This window comes from Chaetodon trifascialis, chromosome 7 (genome assembly GCF_039877785.1).
Source record: "Chaetodon trifascialis isolate fChaTrf1 chromosome 7, fChaTrf1.hap1, whole genome shotgun sequence".
Classification (NCBI taxonomy): domain Eukaryota; kingdom Metazoa; phylum Chordata; class Actinopteri; order Chaetodontiformes; family Chaetodontidae; genus Chaetodon; species Chaetodon trifascialis.
This window is the reverse complement of record NC_092062.1, coordinates 20,395,671-20,418,830: the sequence shown is the minus strand read 5'-3', so window position 1 is coordinate 20,418,830 and position 23,160 is coordinate 20,395,671. Positions and strand designations below refer to the sequence as shown.

The 23,160-nt window shown below is 42.7% G+C and overlaps 1 protein-coding gene across 1 annotated transcript; it reads right to left on the bottom strand.

The window, feature by feature from the left end:
• Positions 1–3,062: 3,062 nt before the first annotated feature.
• Positions 3,063–21,219, bottom strand: cacng8b (calcium channel, voltage-dependent, gamma subunit 8b). The gene is made up of 6 exons (XM_070966426.1): positions 20,748–21,219; positions 11,527–11,843; positions 10,554–10,778; positions 7,376–7,459; positions 6,075–6,215; positions 3,063–5,715 (listed from the first exon to the last, which is right to left on the bottom strand). The coding sequence occupies exons 3-6, from the start codon at positions 10,774–10,776 to the stop codon at positions 4,916–4,918; spliced, it is 1,248 nt and encodes a 415-aa protein (XP_070822527.1). The 5' UTR covers positions 10,777–10,778; positions 11,527–11,843; positions 20,748–21,219; the 3' UTR covers positions 3,063–4,915.
• Between the last annotated feature and the right edge of the window lie 1,941 nt (positions 21,220–23,160).

Here is a 23,160-nt window from a genome sequence, read left to right as displayed (position 1 = left end):
AGACAAATATCAACAGTTATTATTGATATATTGCCAAAATATGAACGGCCACATATTTTGATATAAGCTGTCTGATAAGGAATGGTGCCGGTGTAGTAGATGACATAAGTTTGCCTTGGCAGCCTCTCATCCTTCCTCCTTCAGTCTTTCATCGCTGCATCACTGTGACTATAACCAGACTGCAGTAGGTATGATAATAGGAGGGGAAGGCTATCCAGATAACTAATCTTCAGGGTTCAGGAGCACTGCTAGGAATCTCAAGCCCCTTGTCAAGGATGTAACACTGCCTCTCTCTGCCTTAAGTATCATCTCTTGCCTCTGAAGGGACTCATCCAGCTTGATCCTCTCTGGAAGAATTCCCACTTTATTCTCTACCACGCCTCTGAGGTCAAGCAGAACCTGCCCAGTGGGCCAGAAGGGACCAGAGCAGACTTGAGAGCATTTCACAATTGTCCATGCAAAGAAATGCATGAGGCACCAGATGGGCCCATCAAATAGTGGACTCAGGTAGGGCAACGTTCACAGAAGTATACTGCATTAACTTTCAGCTGCTTATCTCATTATCTTCTTTGTCAAATACCACCCATCTGTCCCGATGCATATATTTGCAAATATTATGAGCCTCGGGTCTGACAGGGAAGGTCGAAGTCTTTTTAGGAGCACAATCCGCCCAAGATTAGCTAAGAGACCTTGAGCTTGAGTAACTACTAAGAGCAATGTTTGCTCACTAATGATGAACAGTTTGTGTGCTATATCTCAGAGGTAGAAAGTAACTAAGAACATTTATTCTATTTTAAATGATTAATACTGCTTTGTGCTTCTACTGTATTGTACTTTTTATGCCACAGCATTTATAGCTTTAGTTCCTGTTCAGTTCAAGATTTTTCACAGAAAATATCAGCTTATAACATGTGGTACATTTTAATGGATTAAATTGCACAGCAGTATATAGAGTGGTTATAAGTGGATTCACCTGGTTCAGCTATAACTACTACTATAACTAGTATTAGTAGTATAACTATAACTATAATTTTGCTTACATGTGGGTAAATGCATCATATATGGGAATCATTTAATAATATGACTCTCACAGTGGGTATTCTTCAGTTCCTAACATCTTACTTTAATTATACTTTGTTGCAAATCCATCTTTTATTTTCAGATCTAAGATGTCTAAAAGTATATCTATACTCATTCTCCCTCTTTCAGATAATCCAGATTCTGTGTAAATATTGTTAATTTCCAGTGTTTAATGACCTGACACAAGAGATCTCCTGCCTCACTGTAAAGTCTCCTCTTCGTATTTGAGCTCTGGACATTTCAAGTTTCCATATCACACTTGTTTGAGCTGCATATTGGACCGTGTGTTTCTACAAAATCATACATGTCTGAAATCAGATGTGAAGGTGAGCAGAGATTACATGAAATTTCAATGCAGGACTTGTGTGAGTGTTTTTTAATAGTGTTGTATTATTGCTACTTTCACCTAATCTGACAATAACAGTTTTGTTTTTGGAGGCAAGCTGTGGCTCCTTTCAAATTGATATGGTGAATTTGTGAGCAGAGAGCTGCTTAGCATCAGCAGGTATAGAGCAACATTATTCATTTGGAGTTGTGTTTGTGGCCACTTGGTGAACATGAGTCCAATATTCACTGTCTTTTAGCTCTACTTTGATCTCTACCAACTCCTGAGGGATATATCTGGCTCATAAATGCTCTGTGTTCATCAGTTAGTTTCTGACTGTATCTGCCTGCTGTTTGGTGCAGAGGGGGTAATTTACAGCAGATTTTTTTTTTCTTTTTTTTTTTTTAGCCTTTTCCACTTAAAACAGCTGCCTGCTGAGGATGAAAACAATGCTACAAGAGCAGTGAGACTGAACGAAGACATTAAAGGCAGACAGCTAAACAATGAGCTGAAACTCACTATAAGGCTCCTTAAATATAAGTGGAGCAGCAGATTCAAGTGATAATTCTCTCTATGTACATCACTATGAGCGTCTCTTTCCTCGTAGCCTCATTGTTTTCACATTGGCAGATATATAAAAATATTGATTATAGCCACTGTAAAGGAACAAAGAACTTTAACTTTTTTGTTGATTTTGGCGGCCCCTGTGGACAAAAAAGGTAGTGTTCGCCTCGTAGAGATCTTGATCTGACAGTGCTTACATTTGTTTTGGAAGCGAGCAAAAGAAATTCTCAAATTATTTTTGACGCTATTTTTCCTTTTTTAAACACAGCTGAATGCAGGATGCATAGTGATGAGGTAATCTGTTTGTGGCTATTTAAGATTAATAACTGCAATATAAGAATCATGAAACAACGTAGACTTAGTTTTAGTTCCGTTCATGGACCTAGTTACATATAAGCAAACAACTAACACATTTGGTACGGAAGCCCTAAAAGGCCATGGATCAACATGGGTTGGTTTGACATCCTACCTCACTGGAAAATTAACTTGTTATAACAATAAAACGGTGGAATATTATCCCGTTATAACGATAAAACGGTGGAATATTATGTCGTTACAACGATAAAACGGTGGAATATTATGTCGTTATAACGATAAAACGGTGGAATATTATGTCGTTATAACGATAAAACGGTGGAATATTATCTCGTTATCACGGTAAAACGGAGCGAAAAAATATGTGGATCCATGACCTTTCAGGGCTTCCGTACATTTGGTGATCAGTAACGTCATAGAAAGTCTTCCTAAAGAGACTAGCGTACTACTCAATGAGAAACACATAGTCAGCCGGTCTGATCTAAATTATTTTGTCTGGTTTCGGGGAGTAAGACCTGGTGGCAGACATTAAGAATAACTATACAGAAATAGCCAATCTTCTTGCTGATGTTCTTGTTTGCTTATGTGGGTCATAAAGAGGGATCATTATTAAAGTGAAACTCTTTCATAACCTGTCCTTGTAGTCCTTTTAGGTAAAAGGATCTGAATACTTTTCCCCCGCTGTCAGCCTGTCTATCAATTCTCTTGAAGGAAACTCAAGCACAGCTATCCCACCTCCTCTCTTAGGAAACAGAAACAAAAGACAGCAGCCTGTGAATATGTCTGTTATTGTTTTTTTTTTATAAACTTCGTGCAATACAGTGTTTTAAGTTTATCACACATTTAGATAAACCATAATCATTTGTCTAGATATATCTATTCTCAACTACATACTATTCATATTGCCCACATAAATGCTATCTGTGTGCAGTTTTGTCACATTATTCTTTTTCTGAAATAAAATCAAAGAAATGAAAACGTATAGAATCTGGAAGCTTCTGGTTTTGTTTTGTTTCTTCATTATATCATGTAGCGCTGCGTCCACGGTTTCAACCCAGATCTTGGGATCGTTTAGAAGAGAGAGTGGGCGGTGGGTGGGGGCAGTTACAAGTGTTTACATTCTCATCAACATAAACAGGTCAGAGTTCAGACTCCGGAGTCAGCGGTCACAGGGGAAGCACAGTGAAAAGAATCTTTGGGGATGTTAAGATGTCTCTGTGGTGAATCTGTTATTGGGGTGATAAAGAAGGGGACACTGATCCTGTGACCAAATATGGGCAGGGGTCAGGGGCGAGTATGGCGGCGCACGGTTGGCGGATGAAACCACCCAGCCAGAGTCCAGGAAGGGTGCCAGGAACAAAACACTTCAGCCAAACCTGCCCAAAATGCATACCCAGTTTGAACAGTGGTCCCGAAAAAACATATCTATAGACTTTACAAATATATGTATGCATAATTACAATGTACATGAATCTTTTCAAAAGTTTTTCTCCATAGTGTTTTTTAAACCCTCTCAACCCACATATACACATTGTATTTTTTTGCCACTGAAAATGATGAGTTGCATGTCTCACTTTGGGACTCTTCATAGAAAAAATGATTAGGTTTTTTGTTTTTCTGCTCAGGCAGGAACCTTTACCTGAATCTGTACAAATGTATTATTCTATGTCTCTTTTTTCTGCTTCCTCCAGTCAGAGGTTTCTGTTAATGCCCAAGAACAAACATCTTCAACACGACTATAGCTACAAGTACTACTGTTAACACTGATTAGAATGGAAATAAGACTAACAGAGGCCCATAGAAAACTCAGACTCATAATAACAATGAATTTGGACGGTTGTCTCAGTCACTCACATTATTGTTGCATTTCTTTCATCAATATTGGAAGACAATTTACAGTATTCAAATCTGACTTCGTGTTATAAATGAAAATTATATATTATGGGGGCTAAAAAAAATAATACAGGCCCTCACTCCCACATATTGTGCACACTCATGCTTGACACTTTGACACAGTTACACACAGCTCACTGACAGTCCCAGTGGCTCTGCATGGAAGAATTTCACAGTAAAAGTCATCGAGATCAAAAATTAGAGTGAAAATTACACGGAAATTAAATTTTCATTCCAAATTATAGTGTTTGCAAATACAGCTAGCCTGTAATAACGCTAAGAATAATCACAACAACAATTTTACATTAATGATGATCTAGTTAAATTAGCAGTAATATTGCACAAAAAATATGTGAAACATTTTCATAATAGCCCAAGGTTAATTGCGTTTGATCATTAACAAAATAAATCATTTCTAGCACATTAAAATATCAAAATAGTTTTATTGTGAAAGTTCATTGTTGTTGTTATTATCACTCTGTTATTACTCATTTTCTTTTTGCTCTCTGTGAGATTGAGTAGACTAAATAACAGTGAACATGGAGGGAGAGATTTAGCATTTCACCTGTCTGTCTGTCTGTCTGTCTGTCTGTCTGTCTGTCTGTCTGTCTGTCTGTCTGTCTGTCTGTTTCCTGCTGAGCTACACAAACACAGAGCTCCTCTCTAGCTTCCCTCCCTCATCACTAACCGTCCTCTTTCTCTCCCTTCCTTCTCGCCTCCCCCTCTCGTACCCTCTCTCTACACAGGTGTTGTCTTCCTATTGAGGGTGTTAGAGTTGCTCTCCCTGTCTCCCTTCAGCCTGTCCAGAGTCCCCATCCCCCGCTCCCTGTCTACCGTGGACGAGGTGAAGGGTGGAGGACCCGAGCCCACCGAGTTGGGCATGGGCGTGTTGGAGTTGGAAGAATTGGAAGGGTTGTGGGACTTAAGTGAGGGAAGTGTACCACTCATCATAACCCCTCCACCTCCACCTCCATCTTTTGGGAAGCAGTTGTGGAGCTGGTAGAGCGTGGCCCTGTCCACCGTTCCATACATGGGCGGCAAACCCCCCAGTTTGGGGTCACGGGACAACGTGTAGAGGGAGATGTCACCTCCAGCCAGGGCCGTGTGCGAGCGAGAGTGGGGGTTCGGTAAAGTGGACACTGAGATGGGGCCCTGGGAAAGCAGCGCAGAGGGGGGCATGCCAAAGTTCTTGCCCCCACCTCCACCTACAGGTGAGGGGTCTCGGGAGCGGGAGGGGTCAGTGGAACGGGAAGAGGAGCGGGAGCGGCGGCGGAAGCGATAGCTGGGCAGGCGGAGCATGGCGTGCGTGGTGCTCTTGAAAATGTCGGTGCGTGAGCGGCAGCGCAGCTCCTTGTTCTTCTCGATGTAGATGTTGACAGCCAGGACCCCCACCATCTCGGCCATGATGAAGGACAGGCCTCCAAAGTAAAAGGACCAACCATAGGAGTACTGCCACTTCTTATCCTCGTCCTTCTTAGGAGAGATGTCGCCCAGTGCAGCCGAGATGTACACGATCACACCAATTATGTTACTCAGACCTGAGACAGCACAGAAATACGGTATTTACAAAAGAGCTGCAGGGGCTCAGACAGAACAACTTACAGTGCTAATAAACACATTCGTCTGACATGATGATTTGTGACATTCTCAATAAAGACAACTGGCAAGATGAGGGTCGAACGTAAAAACCTCTATTAAACTGACAGCGTATCTACACACAACAAGACAGTCTCAAACAAAGCATAAAAACTGTTAGGGCAAGTAATATTCTCCAGACCATCTCTCTCTCTCTCTCACTCTCTCTCACACACACACACACACACACACACGCACACACACACACACGCACATGCATACGCACACATGCACACATGCACATACACTACTCTTAAATTACCTGCAGCCACAAAGAGAATTCCTGCCCCCAGGATGATGTTCCTTTTGCTCTTATAGAAACGACTAGCAGCGATGCAAACTCCTCCCATCAGCAGCAGGATGGCACTAAGGATTGGGAAGATGTTGGAAGCCCTGACTACCCCTAAACGGAGGAGAGAATAATGGTGAATATCAAATACTAGAAAGGACTATAAACAAGTGGGAAATGATACTGGACTTCCGTGATAGTATCTGAATTGACTTGAGTTATAATCTTTCATCTTTGTAAGAAATCAAACCATGTTTTTGATACTATTTATGGTTGCCTTTCTCTCAGCAAGAGCCATTCAAGATATTTACATTCTCTCTAAGTAGTTTTTATTGTTAGTGGTGGAGTCTGCCATTCCCACAGTGGACCTACGCTTGAGAGATTCACAGGAAATGATGTATGCATGTAATCCAGTGTTACTGTTAACTGTTCACAGCCATAACGGGGATGTAGTAAGCTGCTGCTAATGCAAACTGAGCTTGTCCTACAGATGTTAGTTAACATTAAAAAGATTCAACGGTCAAACTACCGCCACCGTGCACAGCATGACCTCAGATTGTGGTATTTCTGATTGAGTAGATCCTCAATGAGTGTTGACTGTAGTATCAGACTGTGCTTGCTGACCACAGGTGTCACCAAGTTAAACAACTATTTTACTACTTAACACAGGTTTGGACAATGCAAGGCGTAGGCAGAATGACAGTCACAGAGACACTGAAAACAGTGAAAGCTGTTCCATTAAAAATATACACATAACATTCAGTGAGGAAATTAATTACTCAGTTCTAGGCACATGATTGAATCAAACCCTTCCCATGTGGCCTTCAGTGTTTTCAGTGGGTCTGCCAGCCATGCACACACACACACACCCACACACACACACACCCACACACACATTAACACTCCATCTAGGACAACTAGGCCACGGGAGAGAAAATGCCACCTAAATGCCAGCAAAATGCCTCTGCAACATTGTAAACAGAACACAAGCTTTTCTTTATGTATGCACGGGCACACAGCATACCGTAGCATATCACAGAGCACAAAGATATCACTGCAGGGCATTAGTTCGAACTAGGGCACCCCATCTCCCCTGATTTTCTGCACACATTGTCACATGTTTATTTCTTGCAGAGAGAGTCTTCTGAGGAGTGAGCAATAAAAACACCAAGTTTAAAAAGTAATGAAAGGTAATTATACAAGGTATTTTTTTTCTTAACTCTGGGCTTCTCTCTCATTCACCATCCATGCCTAGTAATGCTGTGTTGACTTACGTAGGACGTACTCTGCCCCATCATGGTCAAAGTCTGCATCTTCTGGGAAGTGGTTTATCTGAGAACACACTCCTCGCTTTACTCCTGAGATATGAGAGAAGAAACAGAGGGTGACCAGACACAATGAAAGACAGGAACTCAGAGCTGTAGCCTTAAGAAAAGACAACAGCAAACATCCTCCTGAGGGACAAACTGACTGGCAGCTGAACACAGTCATATATTTGTTAGAAAATCTCTTTTTTGAATCCAGGCATATGTGCCAGATGATAAACTTCAACATATTGATAAGAACACCGAAAGGTTAATTCTTCTGAATGCAAGTTAGTAACAGCACATACATACAGTACACACACACGTAAATACATACAAATATGCAGACACAGGCAGACAGATAACTACCCGCCGGGGTCCTGCATGTGGACAGACAGACGGACGGAGGGATGCACGCACGATGATGACAGCACACCACTGTTGCTGATGGGTGGATTGTGAGAAAGATGGATGGAAGTGATGGAATGAAGAGACACAGACGGAGGGAGAGACGGACAGATGTGGGGTGAGCTGGTCTCTTTCTCACAGCTCTTATAGTTCCACAGGTTGGTCTGAAAAGAAACAGATGGAGGCACAAAGGAGCGGCACATCAGTTGAGCCACACGGATCAGTGTTATCCTCCTCAGACACAGACTCGACAGACTTCAGACTGTTTCAGGTGGCGCTGATATATTCAAGGCTTTTAGACATTAGTGTCGGTATTTTTGACAAATCTCCTCCAGTTTCTAAAAGCACAAGTTTGGTGAAGGACTGATGACTGATTCTATGAATGACAAACTGCATCTGGAACATTGCATCTCAACCAGCTGCTCATGACAGGACATTATTAAAATGATACAAAGAGGCCACATTATCTGGTTTTCTGTGTTATCCTAAACTTTATATAAAAATTTAATAAAGAATAAAAATGAAAAATAACAAAAACATGAGCACCAAGCAGTTGTGTCAAGCAGAGTGTGCATCAAAAATAGTTAGCAAGTGAGCAGAGAAGTAAAAACTCTTACAAGTACTAGGATAATGCTTTAAGTGAATATCTAAAAGCAATGGCAAAACAATTAAAATAGTTGGATAAAGTTTAACTAGATAAATAGTTGAGCAGCTAAAACTAATGGATGAATAGGTCAGCTTCTTCCACTCAAGAGCCAGTGCAAATGTGAATTTAACCAAACTGACCTCAGCATTAAGAGTTCAGTTGCATCGACAACAATATCCACTTTTAAATAATGAATAGCATATAGCAATAGCATGGGTGCTTCTGACAGATACATGAGGGCAGGTTTGACAAAAAAAGGTTGGGAACTATATGAACAAAAAAAATTTCACAAATTAGTGATCATTGACAGATAATTCAGTACAACCCCACGTTCAGTAAACCTGCAGAAAGGCTAGAGAGGAGGACAGGACACAGCTCTATCCACAGCATAATGTGCCACCCACCCACGGGCATAAATCTTTTAGAGCTAGCATGTCCTGCATTTCCACTCCAGCTACACCTCACTGCATCACTGCACGACTACTGAGCATCTATCTTGGCTCAATACTCCACAGACATCAAGGATACTTGACCTCCAAGCCATGCCAAGACACTGTCAGCTTTACCGCACCACGATGTGAGAGAAAAAGACTGAAAGAGAGGAAGCTACAAGGAGAGGAAGAAACCAGTGAAAGATTAAATATAATGTTTGGGGGAGTGAGACAGAGGGATAGCAAGTGGAGAAACTGAAAGAGTGAGGCAATGGAGGGAGTGGGTGGGGGTGCACTGCAGCAGTGCTGCAAGGGCTAGAGCTTATCTCTAATTGGCTGCTTTGCTATCAGGAAGCTTGGAGATGAGGACAAATTAGCTTTGTACAATGACCAAGCCCAGGATGGGCCGGGAATGCTTTATAAGGAGAGCCAAGAGGTTTTCCTGGAGACAGAAGTCGGAATATGAGCAAAGGCACAGATCGCTAACTCACACCACCCCTTTGGCTGTAGCTGCCTCACTGTTAACTCCATCCCAGCTTTTACTGTTGAGTGTCAGCCAGGCAGTGTAATGTATAATGAATTAGCAGCTTGTGTTGCAGTGACAAACTGAAGATTGAGAGATGGCCTGTGCCAGTTTCTGTTGCCTCCATCACTTGGAGTGAGAAGACGATGTGTGTCAGGGTGAAAGTGGGCCTTTTGTTTCAGCCCTTGAATTAAATTACTGCAGCCTGAATCAAACACAATGATTAATGGATTATTTTGAGTGAGGGTTACGCTTCAGTATCATGTAATTACACTGCAATTATGCAAAATTGTTTTCTTGTCACTATAGCACGGTCTAACAAATACGAAGGGGATGTGTGTTGATGCTATTAAAGATTACTGACATCACAGAGGCTCCTAAAGTCAAGTGAAAGACTGACACTGCTGAACTTCTGCTGCACAATTAAAAAACAAACACATAGTGAAAAATGTGTTTCCACTTTGTAAAAGCTTTGGCATCACCAAGAGATAAAGGTTTTGATTCCACGGTAATAAGCTGAGTTTAGCTGGAGCTGATAAATTGAGTTGGAGTTGTCACTACCTCCAGCATTCAGTGCCAGCCACTTGGAGAGTGTTAGTTAAAATCACAGCAAAGGCAAAAAGAGCTTGCAATTGAATTGTCTTCCACAAGACTGGGCCAATATATTGCTAACGTTATAGCGAGCCAGTTGCAAAAGACTTGCAGAGAAAGTGCAGCCAAAATTTATGCTAACTTGACAATTGTGAGTACTAATAACAGCAATGTTCATAGTTTTCATTCATTATGATAAAGTTCAGTGTTTTCTTACGTGTGAATGAAACATGAGGTAGTTGGATACTTTAGCATGCAAACTCCCAGAGCTGAGATACTCTCGCTCAGCAGCTAACCCAGTAGCACAGCATACTCCCACACCAGTGTGCAGTAACTGCCCTGCCGGGTCATCGATTCAGACTGAAAGACCGGACCACAAGAAGATCTAGTCTGACTAGATTTTGATTCACATCAAATGCTAAATGGTTGGAAAGTAAACAGAGCTGTGTTGCCATATATCAGCTATATATCAACTTTTTATTGCATGGATCCAGATCAGTACAAATCCCACCCATAGACCCAAAATGTCCCCCACAACTTCTTCTTTACCTTCCAGGCAGCATATCCTCCACAGTCCGGAGTGGGTGAGTGCGCCAGGATCCTTCTTGTCCTTGTTATGGGGGTCATCCTGGGTGACGTTGGCTGTGCTGTTGCAGATGAGGGCACGGGAGTACAGCCAGTAGTCCGTCCCTATTGCCACCGTCATCAGGCCGAAGGCAGCGAATGCCCCCACGGTGGTGAGGAGGATCTGGATCCCCTTCTCACACACCATGCCTTAAGAGAGAAAAGATAGGAGGAGGATGAAGGGAGAAAGAAGAAGAAAAGGATGGATGTTAGGAGTGCAAAAAGGAGCAAACTAGTGTTCATTGTGGAGTTCAAGAGCAAGAAAGAATGAGCTAAACCAAGCAGGAGTACAATCATACACAAAGTGCGGTTTATTTAAAAAGATGAGAGATGATGGGCAAGAGGAGGTGAGGGGCGCTGGTGGGAGGCAGAGAGGGAGGTGATGAGAAAAGACAAGACTGAGGACAAGGTGGATGTGGGAGGTGCATAAGTGCTTATGATGTGTCCTTGGAGGAGAGTTGGATGACTCTGCTGACTCCGCTTAACAAGACAGAATTGATGTGAAACACAACAGATCACACCCTCCCAATCTCTGTGTACTCCATATTCATGACCCTGACAACGTTCTCCCCCTCAGCCAAGGTGGAGATGAATGCGCGCACACACACATGCACACACACAGCAGATCTAATATGACATCACCTTGCAACCGTGCAGTCTCTATTAGGAAGTCAGTGCGGTTGAATCTTTTCCATACAAACGTGCATATTTGCTCTCACACAAATAGCATCACATAAATCACTTGCAGTCCGTCTCACTGACCCATGCATGTGTGAGAGGCAATAAAGTTGCCTCAGTGGCCTGTAAATCTACCGTGATGGAGTTTCCCCTTTCATGCTGATGATACCGAGAAAGATTAGACAAGACTGAAGCAAAGTCTCAGAAAGTTAAGACTTACCTGACGGCGAGTTTCTATCCTTCGACTCAATTTTGAAATCTTTCTTTTCCTCGTCAGTGAAGAACGTGCTGTCCCCTCAATCCGGACAGCATCCATCGACTGTTCTCACCCGCTCCCCTCTCTCCTTGTTTTCTCTCTTTTGCCTCTTTCTCTTGCTCTCTGTCTCGCTTTCTTTCTTTCTCACTGGAAAGCTGTTGCTGGTGGAGGTTGTGGCTTGGACGGCTGTCCCACTCTCCGTCCGTCCACTGCTAGCAGAAAACTTGCACCATGGTCTCAGCTCTGCTGCTGCTGCTGCTGCTGCTGCTGCTGCACATAAACTGGGCAAAAAACAGGGGGATTTTAGACTTTATTAGTTTATTTAACATTATTAGGCGATGCCAGATGGAATGAAAGAAAGCATAATGACAAAAAAAATAAAAATAACAACACAGATTGAATATTTTCTTTCCAAATAGTTTAAATAGTCTAGTATATAATTAGAAGTATAATCATTCCGTCATTAAATAAAGCAGTGAATCCTCACAACTGAGAACCTGGAACTGAGAGATTTTCATTTTTATTTTTAGCCATGCTAGCAACATGTCTCAGTGTCGTTGTCAATGTCCCCCCATTTTATCCCCTCACTTCAGTGATCCTCTGACTTTTCATATGGCGCCATCATCAGGTCAATATTTGCTTTTATTTTGACTAAACACTGATTATAAACCAGGGGTGGGGAACATCCAGTCTGTGAAACTGTTTGATTGGGCCAGTTTTTAAAAAAAAGCAACCACTTTTTTCAGCGACAAAGAAAATAACATGAAATCGTAGATTAAAACGTTGTTCCGAGGGGTCCCTGAACACAACACATGTAGCCAGCATGTTTACGTTACTTTGCGTGGAGACGCTCACAGTGATAAAAAAGCTAGTCATGAGCATGTCACAGCTAGAAACATGCTCAGCTGGATGAGCTGTGAGCGCAGATGCTCTTGTATTAAGTTCATGCTCTTGGGTGGCGTCTGAGTGCCCAACAGTAGCTCTCACAAGACGATAGAAACAGTTTAATGCAGGCAGGTTTCGTAATGAGTGAGCTAACAGCTAAGAAGCTGCACCTCATCTAGAAGGAGAACGTGTGTCTTGTTGCTGCTGCAGGGCTGCTAACGCAGGACAAAGTCAAGCTGTCAGTTTGACTGGAATAAATCACAGAGATGAAGAGAAAACCTGACGTGGAAACTCAGTGAGAGCAAGTGTCTGTGTGATTTGGCCTACATGGTGGACCTCTCAGAGCTGAACCTCAAGCTCCAGCCAGCTCCTCAGCTCTCTGCCATGAAATCATTTGAAGTGAAATTACAGCTGTGGCGAGTGCAACTGAAACAATTCCCCCAAAGTGAGCCCCTTCTCAGGTGCTGCCCAATCACCGGTGACATTTCCTGTGTGTGTTGCCCCAATGCAAAATTCCTGGAGAGCCGTTGAGTATGACCCTTGAAGGATGCCATTAAAATTGAAATGGCCCTTGATAGGACAAAGGTTTCCCACCCCGTGATAAGATAATGACATTCCCATCAGCCTCAGATGCACATCGTCATTTGTACTATTTGTTAACACGGTAACACGCTAAACTACGATGGTGAGCATGGTGAACATTATACCGACTTAAAATCAGAATGTTAGCATTGTGAGCATGTTAGCATGCTGATATTAGCATTTAGCTCAAAGCGCCACCAACTGCAACCTCACAAAGCTGCTAGCATTACTTAAGATCTCAGTATTAAAATGGCTCACATGATTGATTCATCAGGAAAATAGTTGCAGATTAATTTTCTGTCAATTGACTGAATGAATCATCTCTACATTTTCTACTACAGATGCTTTATTTAAATGTTGTAGATCCATATTGGAAGAGTGTGAATGCAGATCAGAGTAATTATACAAGTGAGAGTATTACAGGCTAAAGACAGAATGACTCCAAAGCGAGTTGTACTGCATCTAGCCTGAATAAGAGGAGCAAGAGGGGGAGGCGGAGAGGACCAACCCGACACTGTTACCATAGCAACATTGAATTCCAAAGTCTGGATCAGCATAGAGCGGGGGGGAGAGGGGCAGGCAAGAGATAGAGGGAGAAAGAGGCAGAGGGAGCAAAGCAGAGAGAGGACAGAGATGGGAAAGAAAGAGGCAGAAATGAGGGGGAATATTTCAGTCACTAGCATGAGTGTTGACTGAAACCCAGACAGACAGACAGACGGACGGACGGACCAGTGCACCGAGGCTCCATCAATAGATTTGTGCGTGACCACAGCGACACAGATGCTCCCACACACACACACACACACACATACTGGCACGTGTGCACTCACAAACACATGCAAATCAAGACAACGTCAGAGAATGAGAAGTATCCCCCACGTCTTTTCTTGGTGAATTAAAAAAAAAAAAAAAAAAAAAAGGATGGGAGAAAACGGCACACATTATTCAACAAACATTATTTAGAAGACATAATGCAGTGCAGTCAAGTCTGTTAATATTTGATGATGCAATATGGCACCGTGATCAAAATAGGTTACATCCTGTTTGCATTGTGAGACCCAAAACAGAGCTGCCTCAGAGACAGAAGGAGAGATGGAAGGAGAGACGGTGTGCTGTGTGTGTGTGTGTGTGTGTGTGTGTGTGTGTGTGTGTGTGTGTGTGTGTGTGTGTGTGTGTGTGTGTGTTTTATGTGTGTGTGCACGTTTCCTCTCCAGTGCATCTGAGGATGGGTCGAGTCCAATCTTATTGAATCCCAGTAATGTTCCCCTCAGCTCCCCTCAGTTAGACAGTTAGCCTCGTATCTCTGCGCTCAGGCTCCTTATTATGTAAACTGTCAAATGACACCACCACTGTGTGGTTTATTTATACATTGTGGGTTCATATGTGCAAGCAAACAAGTGAATGTGATTGTGCATGCGCATGTGTTTGTGTGCGTAGTATGACCTTCCAACCCTATCAACATACTGCCTCTCCCCGAGGAAAACTCATGTCCAGAAGGAATTATACTATCTACAAGGCCTAAAAGTGGAGTATTATATATACATAGATGTGTGTGCGTGTGTGTGTGTGTGTGTGCGTGTGTGTGCGTGCGTGCGTGTGGTCTTTGACTCCAGTATTTAATGAATGACCTTAACAATAACCTACTAAGTTATTCCCCTTAGCAAAAACTCCCCTGTGTAAGAGATCATAATTGTCATTTAATTATCTGTAATTTCTATTCTCCACCAATAATTAAGAAAGAGGGGAACGAGGGGAATGAGAGCAAGAGAGCGTGAAAGAACAAGAGGGCAAGAAAAGAGAAAGAAGAGTGAGAGTTTAACTGAATGAGTAAGACTAAGGGACTTTATAAAAATGACTAGAGGGGAGAGAGGGTCAGAACTGGGGAAAGGATATTGCACTTGCATTTCAATTAGGCTGAAGGTAAGGTAGTCTGTTTTTTTGGGAGATCAGGAAGCGCTTCTTTTTTTTTCAGCCTTCCATTGCAATTTAGTCAACGGTCACGTCAAAAAGCCCTTAAAGGTGAAGTTCGCCAAAGCAGATGATAACTGCTCTGTCTCTGTATCAGGGTTTCATTCGTGTGAACACTGGTGGCACACAATAAAAGTTGCTTACGATATTAAGGTTGCTCGAGTGAGTCAAGCATCTTCAAAGAAAACATAAAAGAAGAACGCCACCAATTTAACATTTCAGAGTCTGTTTATGGGTCTTGGGGAGAACTACTGAATATATGAAAAAAGTTGTGGCTCCAGCGGCTCCTCATTTTTGCTTGAAGCTAGCGGCTTCATTAGCTGCTAGCATAACACACCTAAATCTCTGATTAAACTATTAGTGATCAAGTTGCATTGTGGGTAATGCAGGTGAAACTTGGGGCTTACTCCCCCCGCAGCACTTCAGTAATTTTTTGTACAGTCCCTGACGGCAACAGATTTGTCAAGACAGGTGAAAAATGTTTGATTTAAAATATGAGTGGTTTTAAGAAATACTGGTAAATGTTTGCTTTTCCCATAAGTCGGAACTTCCCAGAGCTAGCTTACCCTCACAGTGAGGTTTTTATAGTATGTTTGCAACACTCACAGGACTCTGAGCCTGCCAGCGGCCAATTAGCTGCAGCAGGATGTGCTGCAGCAACAAAGGCCGAGAGCTTAGCTTTCGGGGCTTGCTGCTACAGGGACCATTATGGGACCAGGCCCTCACTTGTCAGAAACCCTCAGATGTAATCAGATCTACCTGTGTGACTCATTCCCAGAATGACAGAATAGCTCCTATAAAATATAAGCACACCAAATGACTTGTGGCTCCAATAATGCAGCCATAAATCACACGGGAGATTTGAATTTTGTAGCAGCTGCTCCATTAGCTATTCATTGTATAAATCAACCACCAAACGGCTTGTTGAATAAATGATGATATCTGTAATAAGTTTTTCCACACATGTGAAAGGCAACAGTCCTGTGTGGGCATGTGGGAATATTTCAGTGTAGATGCACAAGACTGATTCTACAGCCAGTCACACTACATTCATTGTTGCACATGCAGGAAAGGAAATGTAGTTAGCGAAAATGACATAAGCTAATGCTGATTGCTTGACCAGAAGAAAAAAAAAACTGCACTAGGCCTACTTATGATGGCAGCTCTAAAAATACAAGCAGCGTATTCTATTCTGAGTCCTTGATGGCAGCAGTGAACATTAAGAAAACATGCCTAAATAATCAGAGCAGTGACTTATTAACTGAGATAATTTCTCTCCTTAATCATAAGAAAAAGCTACACACCTGAGCTCATTGGTGAGATCCCACAGCTGGCACACACACACATTTACATCTCCACATGCATGCCAGCACAGACACACACGCAGGTGCACAGAAACAAAGATCAACATGCAAACAAACCCTTGGCATGCAGGCACATATGCAGCCTCAAACCCCCACAACAGTCAAAATGATGACAATAAAATCATAAAATAGGTCACAAAAGGGACTTTGTGAAGCAGAATTGCCATTAAGTCCATGTGAAGAGTCCACCAAGATCCTGAAGACTGCATGTGACCAAGTCTCTGCCTGCCTGAGCAGCACAGCCTGAGGGGGTAGTGACAGTAACACCTTGGTCCAAGAGGCTCCCAAAATAAAGTGTCTGTGGATGACCTGACACTCATGAACCCACGAACATATGCTTAAACACATTCGCACGTGCAACCGTGCACATGCATAGACACCCTGATTCACTGAGCAAAGTGCTCTCTGACAGCATATTTAACTCAAGATGGCCATTTAAATTTATGCTTTTTTTACAGAAAGAGGCGTGATGCTAGTTTATTTTGCGACCATAAAAGTGTATCAGGAGAGAGAAATAAACTGCGGAAAGAACTGAATATTTGTAGATATCAAAGCTACTCCAAAAAAAAGTCAGCATTAACAATATCATGGCTGCAACTAATGATTCTTTTCATTAATGATTAAAAATTTAGTCGCTAAGATGTCATAAATGTTCTCAAATATCTTGTCCAAAACCCAAACATATTCAAATACAATGACATAAAACAACAAAAAAAGATAATGCTAAAGCTAAAAGATAAGATCGATACCGCTCTCAGCTAAGCTAGCTGCCATCAGGCTCTAGTTTCATATTTCTCCTGGAGTCTTGACTTATCAAGAAATACTTCAAGCATGTAACCCCACCCCCCACCCCCAAAAACCACAACTTGTTTTTACATTTAAGTTCTTGTATTTTAAACAATTTAGATATGACAGGTTAATTAGTGAGCTTAAGAGTTACTGGTAGATGGATTTTGTTACCATCAGGCAGAGCTTGGCTAGTTGTTTCCCCTTGTTTCCATTCTTTATGCTAAGCTAAGCAATCGACTCCAGGCCCTACCTTTATATTTAGCATATTTTGATGCCAGTGGTATTGATCTTCTCACCTAATGCTCAGCAAGAAAGTGCGTTTTTTTAAAACGTTGAACTCTTCCTTCAACTCACAGTCCTCTTATTAGCTTTTTCCCTGCTTTCAACCCCATCTCATAGTCTTCATCAGTGAATAGAGTTTAGGACAAATGACAACTGAGCAAGCTCCTTCTGCAGAGGAAGACAGTGAAATATGGTTAAAAGCTCCAGAAAAAGTGGGCCTTTTTTGACAAATTAAAATTGCTGTTGAAAAATTCATTCTTTCATTTATTTATTTGTTTGATAAAAATGCGATACACATGACATTCTCTGTACTCAGATTTGAGGAATCTCGGTCACATAAGTTACTTTGTATAAATCCTTGAAATGGTCTTATTAACTTTATTGTTTAATACTGTATACACAACTCAGACTCTCTCTCTCTCTCTCTCTCTCTCTCTCTCTCTCTCTCTCTCACACACACACACACACACACACAAACACACACACACACACACACACACACACACACACACACACACACACACACACACACAGCTGCAGCCTGTTGTAATGAGTGCAGAGGCTTTGGTCACAGGTCTCCAGTCCAGTCCAGTGAGCACGCTTGCCTGTCAGACATGCTAACACTGTATCTGCTGTATGTTTACACTGCATGCCTCTCCACAGACAGGTCGCCTACAACATATCACTGACACAATATGGCTCAATCACAGGCTCTTACAAACCTTGCTCTCAGAGGCTTCGCTAACTGAAGCGAAGCACTTAAAAACACCAAAGCTGGAGGTTAATTGCTGCACGGGTCACAGCCATCGAGACAGGAGTCAATTAGAAAGCTTTGGATAAAAGCCTCTGCTCGCTGGAATTATAAGCAATGCTGTGTACTGAATCAGCAAATACAGGAAGCCTGCGCTTGATTTGCACTCCATGAGGCGCAATCACAGGTTCAAATTTAGTGCACTTACCAAGTATAATAAATATGCAGAAGTTTGTCTGACTGACACCGGTGCAGGGATCATAAGTTACTTGATTATGTAATTGGACTGGTTACAGGACGCAGAGAGCGTATTGAAATTAAGGTATCCGTGTCTGTTCCTGCCACACAATGCTGGGTTTTCTCCTGAGGCTCCGTCTGAACAGAGGAGGGAACATTGTGAAGCCTTACTGTGGGCCATCAAGAAAATTGCAGCAAAGACATTGATCCTCTGAACAATAGCTACATGACAGATGTGATGATCGTTGCAGAATTCCTTCTCCTCAGAGAAAGAAACAGAGTGAGAGGGAGACGAACAGACCTGGCCACCCAACCGTATGAAACTCAAGTGAAACAGCAAAACAAAAACAGGCCGAAACATTTGGAAGTCACAGACAGTCTTTCTGATTGTTCTGGACCGCTCATGTATTAGATGATTATGATTTGGCCGGCGCAAAAAAAACAACTACAGGCTGTGTGGGCTACGCACCAGTATTGACTGCAATGAGTCACCTTACAGCGTAAACAGCAGATCTTAGAGCCAGCTGAGGGGTTTTGAAAGTAATCCAAAATCCACAGAGACAATCATCAGGGCCACACACACATCACACACACCGTACAGACGGTGTTTACCACGTGGGAGGCGGAGGGGCTGAGGGGGCGTGACCAACAGACGGTGGGGCCACACCTCACTGAGAGATTCACTGATCATTGATGGAGAGGGGAGCCAGCTGGTAGTGACAAACAAAATGACACTTTCTCATCACTGTTTGGAAAATGTTTGATGTGCTGCTGCACATCGCTGTACAGGCACTTTAAGGTGCAACAATGTGTAAGCAGCATTACATTTATAATTTATCCTCATAATCCTGTATTTTGTAAATTAGAGTTTAAATGATTAACGTGAACACAATATGTTTTATGAATGACAATGAACCAATTTCACAATTTCGGTTCTCATCCATAATGATCTATTTCCCAATCACATTTCATTATAATGACAAACAAACACCACTGTTGAACTAGCAATAGCCACATTGAGTGTGATCATGTTAATATGGAAAGTTCAGCTTCAATCGTCCCTGTGACGCTGCTCGCATCAAGTGAGAGTGAAACAAGTTGGATCTGCATTACAGCCATAAAGGAGCAGGTGCTGATGGACACTTGAGGCCAGTCCCCCCTCCTGAAGAGATGCAGCACCTAAATCAAAAGCTCAGCTCAGAAGGGAAAAGCATGCGCTGTAGTCACTAACTGCAAGTGACCACATCTGGTTATTTCACATCAGACGATTATAATCTCAGAGAAATCAGTCAGAGTTGTACCTGTCATGTGCTGCAGCCCCAGGAGAGATGGGTAAAACTCACTACCTCGTTTTTTTGACAGTGCACGGCAGCACCTGAATGCTGCAGTGCACAATCCTATAGCCTCTCCAATTCAAGACGTTTCATTCTACCTTTAGCCCAGATGTGATCTGAGCTGGGATGAAAAATGAATGATTGATAGGGTGCCAGATGTTTGGTGCCCTTTACCTCTGGATGTGTCAGAGCACAGAGCACAGGTTGGCCAGTGAGAGGAGACAGTGGGCTGAATAGAAAATGAATCTCATAATGCATCAGATAACATGATGTGGCCCAGGTCCAACGTGAAGCTAAGATGCTGGCCCTGCACTGCGAGGAGTCCAGCTGCAGGAGCCCTGCAGACCACATACGAGCTCAGAGCTACGGGGCTGAGAGCGTGCAAAGCTTCAGGATAGTGATGCGGACTGCGGTGCATTCATTAATAGAGAAAGCTACACACATCACCCTGCCTGCATAGGCTGTACGGTGGAAAATGGACGCCTAGCATCAAGCGGCCGGTACAGAGAAAACTCAGTGGACTGGGACACAAATCACACGTTAAGACACATTCACGGAAATAACTCCTGACTGTGGGACGAGTAGCCGATCATTTCGGCACATACAACAGATATTTTAGTCCCAACACCTGCGGTGCGGATGCAGGGAGAGCTTCAAACGAGCTATTATAAGGCTTTCATTTGCATAATAGACGTTGCAGTCGCTAATTATAGGCCCGCGGAAATAGGTGGGAAAATTATCATTCAGCATTTAATCAGAGAGGTGGCAGAAGTGTGAGGATTATTATCATTATTTCTTTTCCTGTAAATTCCGTAGTCTACACTGTAAGTAGTGGGCTAAGTTGCAGACAACGTGAAACAAATCAATGTGGCGTGTAAATTACACTGGACGAACAGTGATCCATTACGCTGCAAAGTAAAAAAAAAACAAAAAAAACAACAACAGTGGCACAGTGTAATTATGATCATTCAGAGAAGCTTGGAGAGCTCTTACCTGCAGGCTTTCTGATCTCACAGATTCGCAGCGCGTCGCACTCCCAAAGAGAAGGAGATGGAGGGAAAAAGAAGATAGGGGGTGGACGGTGGATGGGCTAAATAACGGGTCGATCGAGGCAAAAAAAAAGAAGAAATGAACTGAATTGAAAGGGGATGATTAGAGTTGACGGCAATAAGAAGCGCGCGAGGAACTGGATTCTCAATTCCTTATAAAATATTAAATCAGCCAGTGACGGAAAAGGGCTGAACGTGCATTTAAAAAAAGCCTAATACAAAACACGTCACTGAACACGGATTTGTCTACAGAGGATGTGGCCGCTGCTTGTGTGTACTCGGGGAGAATGCGTCTCCCCCTCCCCTCCGGTTCGGACGAGCGCTCGCCTGCCTGCCTGCCTGCCTGCCTGCCTGTCTGCTCCTCTATCTATTTCTCCCACACTGAGCCCGACGCAAGCAACTTGTCGCATCCCACCAAAAAAAAAAAAAAAAAAAAAAAAAAAAATCTCCTCAGTGATGTGAATGATGACGGATCATGTCAGAACCGACATAAGATGAAATCTACTACAGTATGCTGTGCTTCAAGATCACGGCGAAGGCTTAACCCCCCCCTCATCTCCCCTCCCTCTCCTCTCTCATATTGAGGGAACTGGTCTGGATGTGCTTATTGGAGCGTGGGCCGCGCGCGCAGGGGTGTGCGTTTGTAAGTAGCCTATTAGCCATGACCAGGTTATGTATATGTGTGTGTGCGTGTGTGTGTGTGTGTGTGTGTGTCTGCGCGCGTGTGTTGTTATTGATGTCGATTTTTTTTTTCTGGAGAGCAACTCGATGGAGCGCCAGTGGGACACTTTTCCTCTGTGGTGATGATGATGATGATGATGATGATGATGATGATGATGAGGGCCGCGCTGGTAGTTCTGGGAAATGCAGCACGAGCGCAGCCCTGCAGAGAGAGAGAGAGAGAGAGAGAGAGAGAGAGAGAGAGAGAGAGAGAGAGAGATGTGGCTAAATCACTGAGTCAAATATCTACAGGTCAATATTTATGTGTCTACCTACACAGAAATTCAGCAGGGCCTGTATAATAATTGTGATAATTGACTATCATTGTCATAATTATTTTGTCCAATGACTTTAGTGATGAGGGATCACTGCTGTTTGTAGTATAAACTAAATTATGTCATCCACAGAACTATAAAAATGGAGTCAGTGGCTGAGCTACTGGTTGCACACAGCAGTTAGGATGCACGAAACTGAGCGGACAATGACCTTCAGTAGCTTTAAAATGGCTTTGCTGCCCAGTTCACCCCTCTCTCTCTCTCACTCTGTCTCTCTGTCACACACACGCATGCATACACACACACACACACACACACACACACACACACACACACACACACACACACACACACACACACACACACACACACACACAGAGGGGTGAGGGAGAGCTGGAGAGAGCTAATACAGAGTGACAGGTCTTTCATGCAGTAATGGTGATGGTGAAAAGAGAGATCCACTCAACCCACACTGCCCCACGCGCACACATACACACATGCATATACACAGACAAACAAAAGAAACAGACAGAAGCAAATACACACACAGAGCTGCACGTGCACACTCACGCGCACATATGTACACACGCATACTTACAGTGAAAAGCACATTATTACAGAAAAGTGGCCACACAACAACCACAAGTCTCAATTTAATCTCAGTTGTTTACACCAGCAGTCAGGCTTCATTCAACAGGAGAGATGCTCACACACGCACACACTCATGCACACACACGCACACACACACACACAGTCCTGGAAGTCAGACAGCAGAGTGCTCACGCTTTTTAGTTTTATTGACCTGTGGATGTTTGATGTTTCACATCATAATGTAGCACCTCTCACTCTGTCTCTTACACACATGCACACACACATGCACACACATTGTTAGTTTCTGTTTTCATCTTTTGCATCGAAATCCGTTCAGCTCTGGATTAAAGAATCATATGTTTGTGATAGATTTGTGGTTTGGAAAAGTTTAGTCCTTTGCCTCTATTTTTCTCCTTGTTGCGTCAAATCTATTCTTGGTTCACCTACATGTCTCATTCCTTCATTCTACTCTCTTTTTCACCTTGACTAAAAACAGACACTTATTTTTAACTGTATTATACCTGAAGACATTTATGTAGCACAGACCGGATTTTAGAGACAACTGTTTAATCTGTTTTACTTCCCCTGGAATGAAATTACAATTTAATCTAATATTTTTAACGTTATTTTTGAGTCTGCTTTCATAAACAATATCTAACCTTCATTCAAACACAAACATATATGCCAGCAAAAGCAGTCACGTAGAAATGCAAACACATACACAACACTCTGATCAATTGTTGCCCTCAGGCTGTGGTGGCTTGCCGTGAC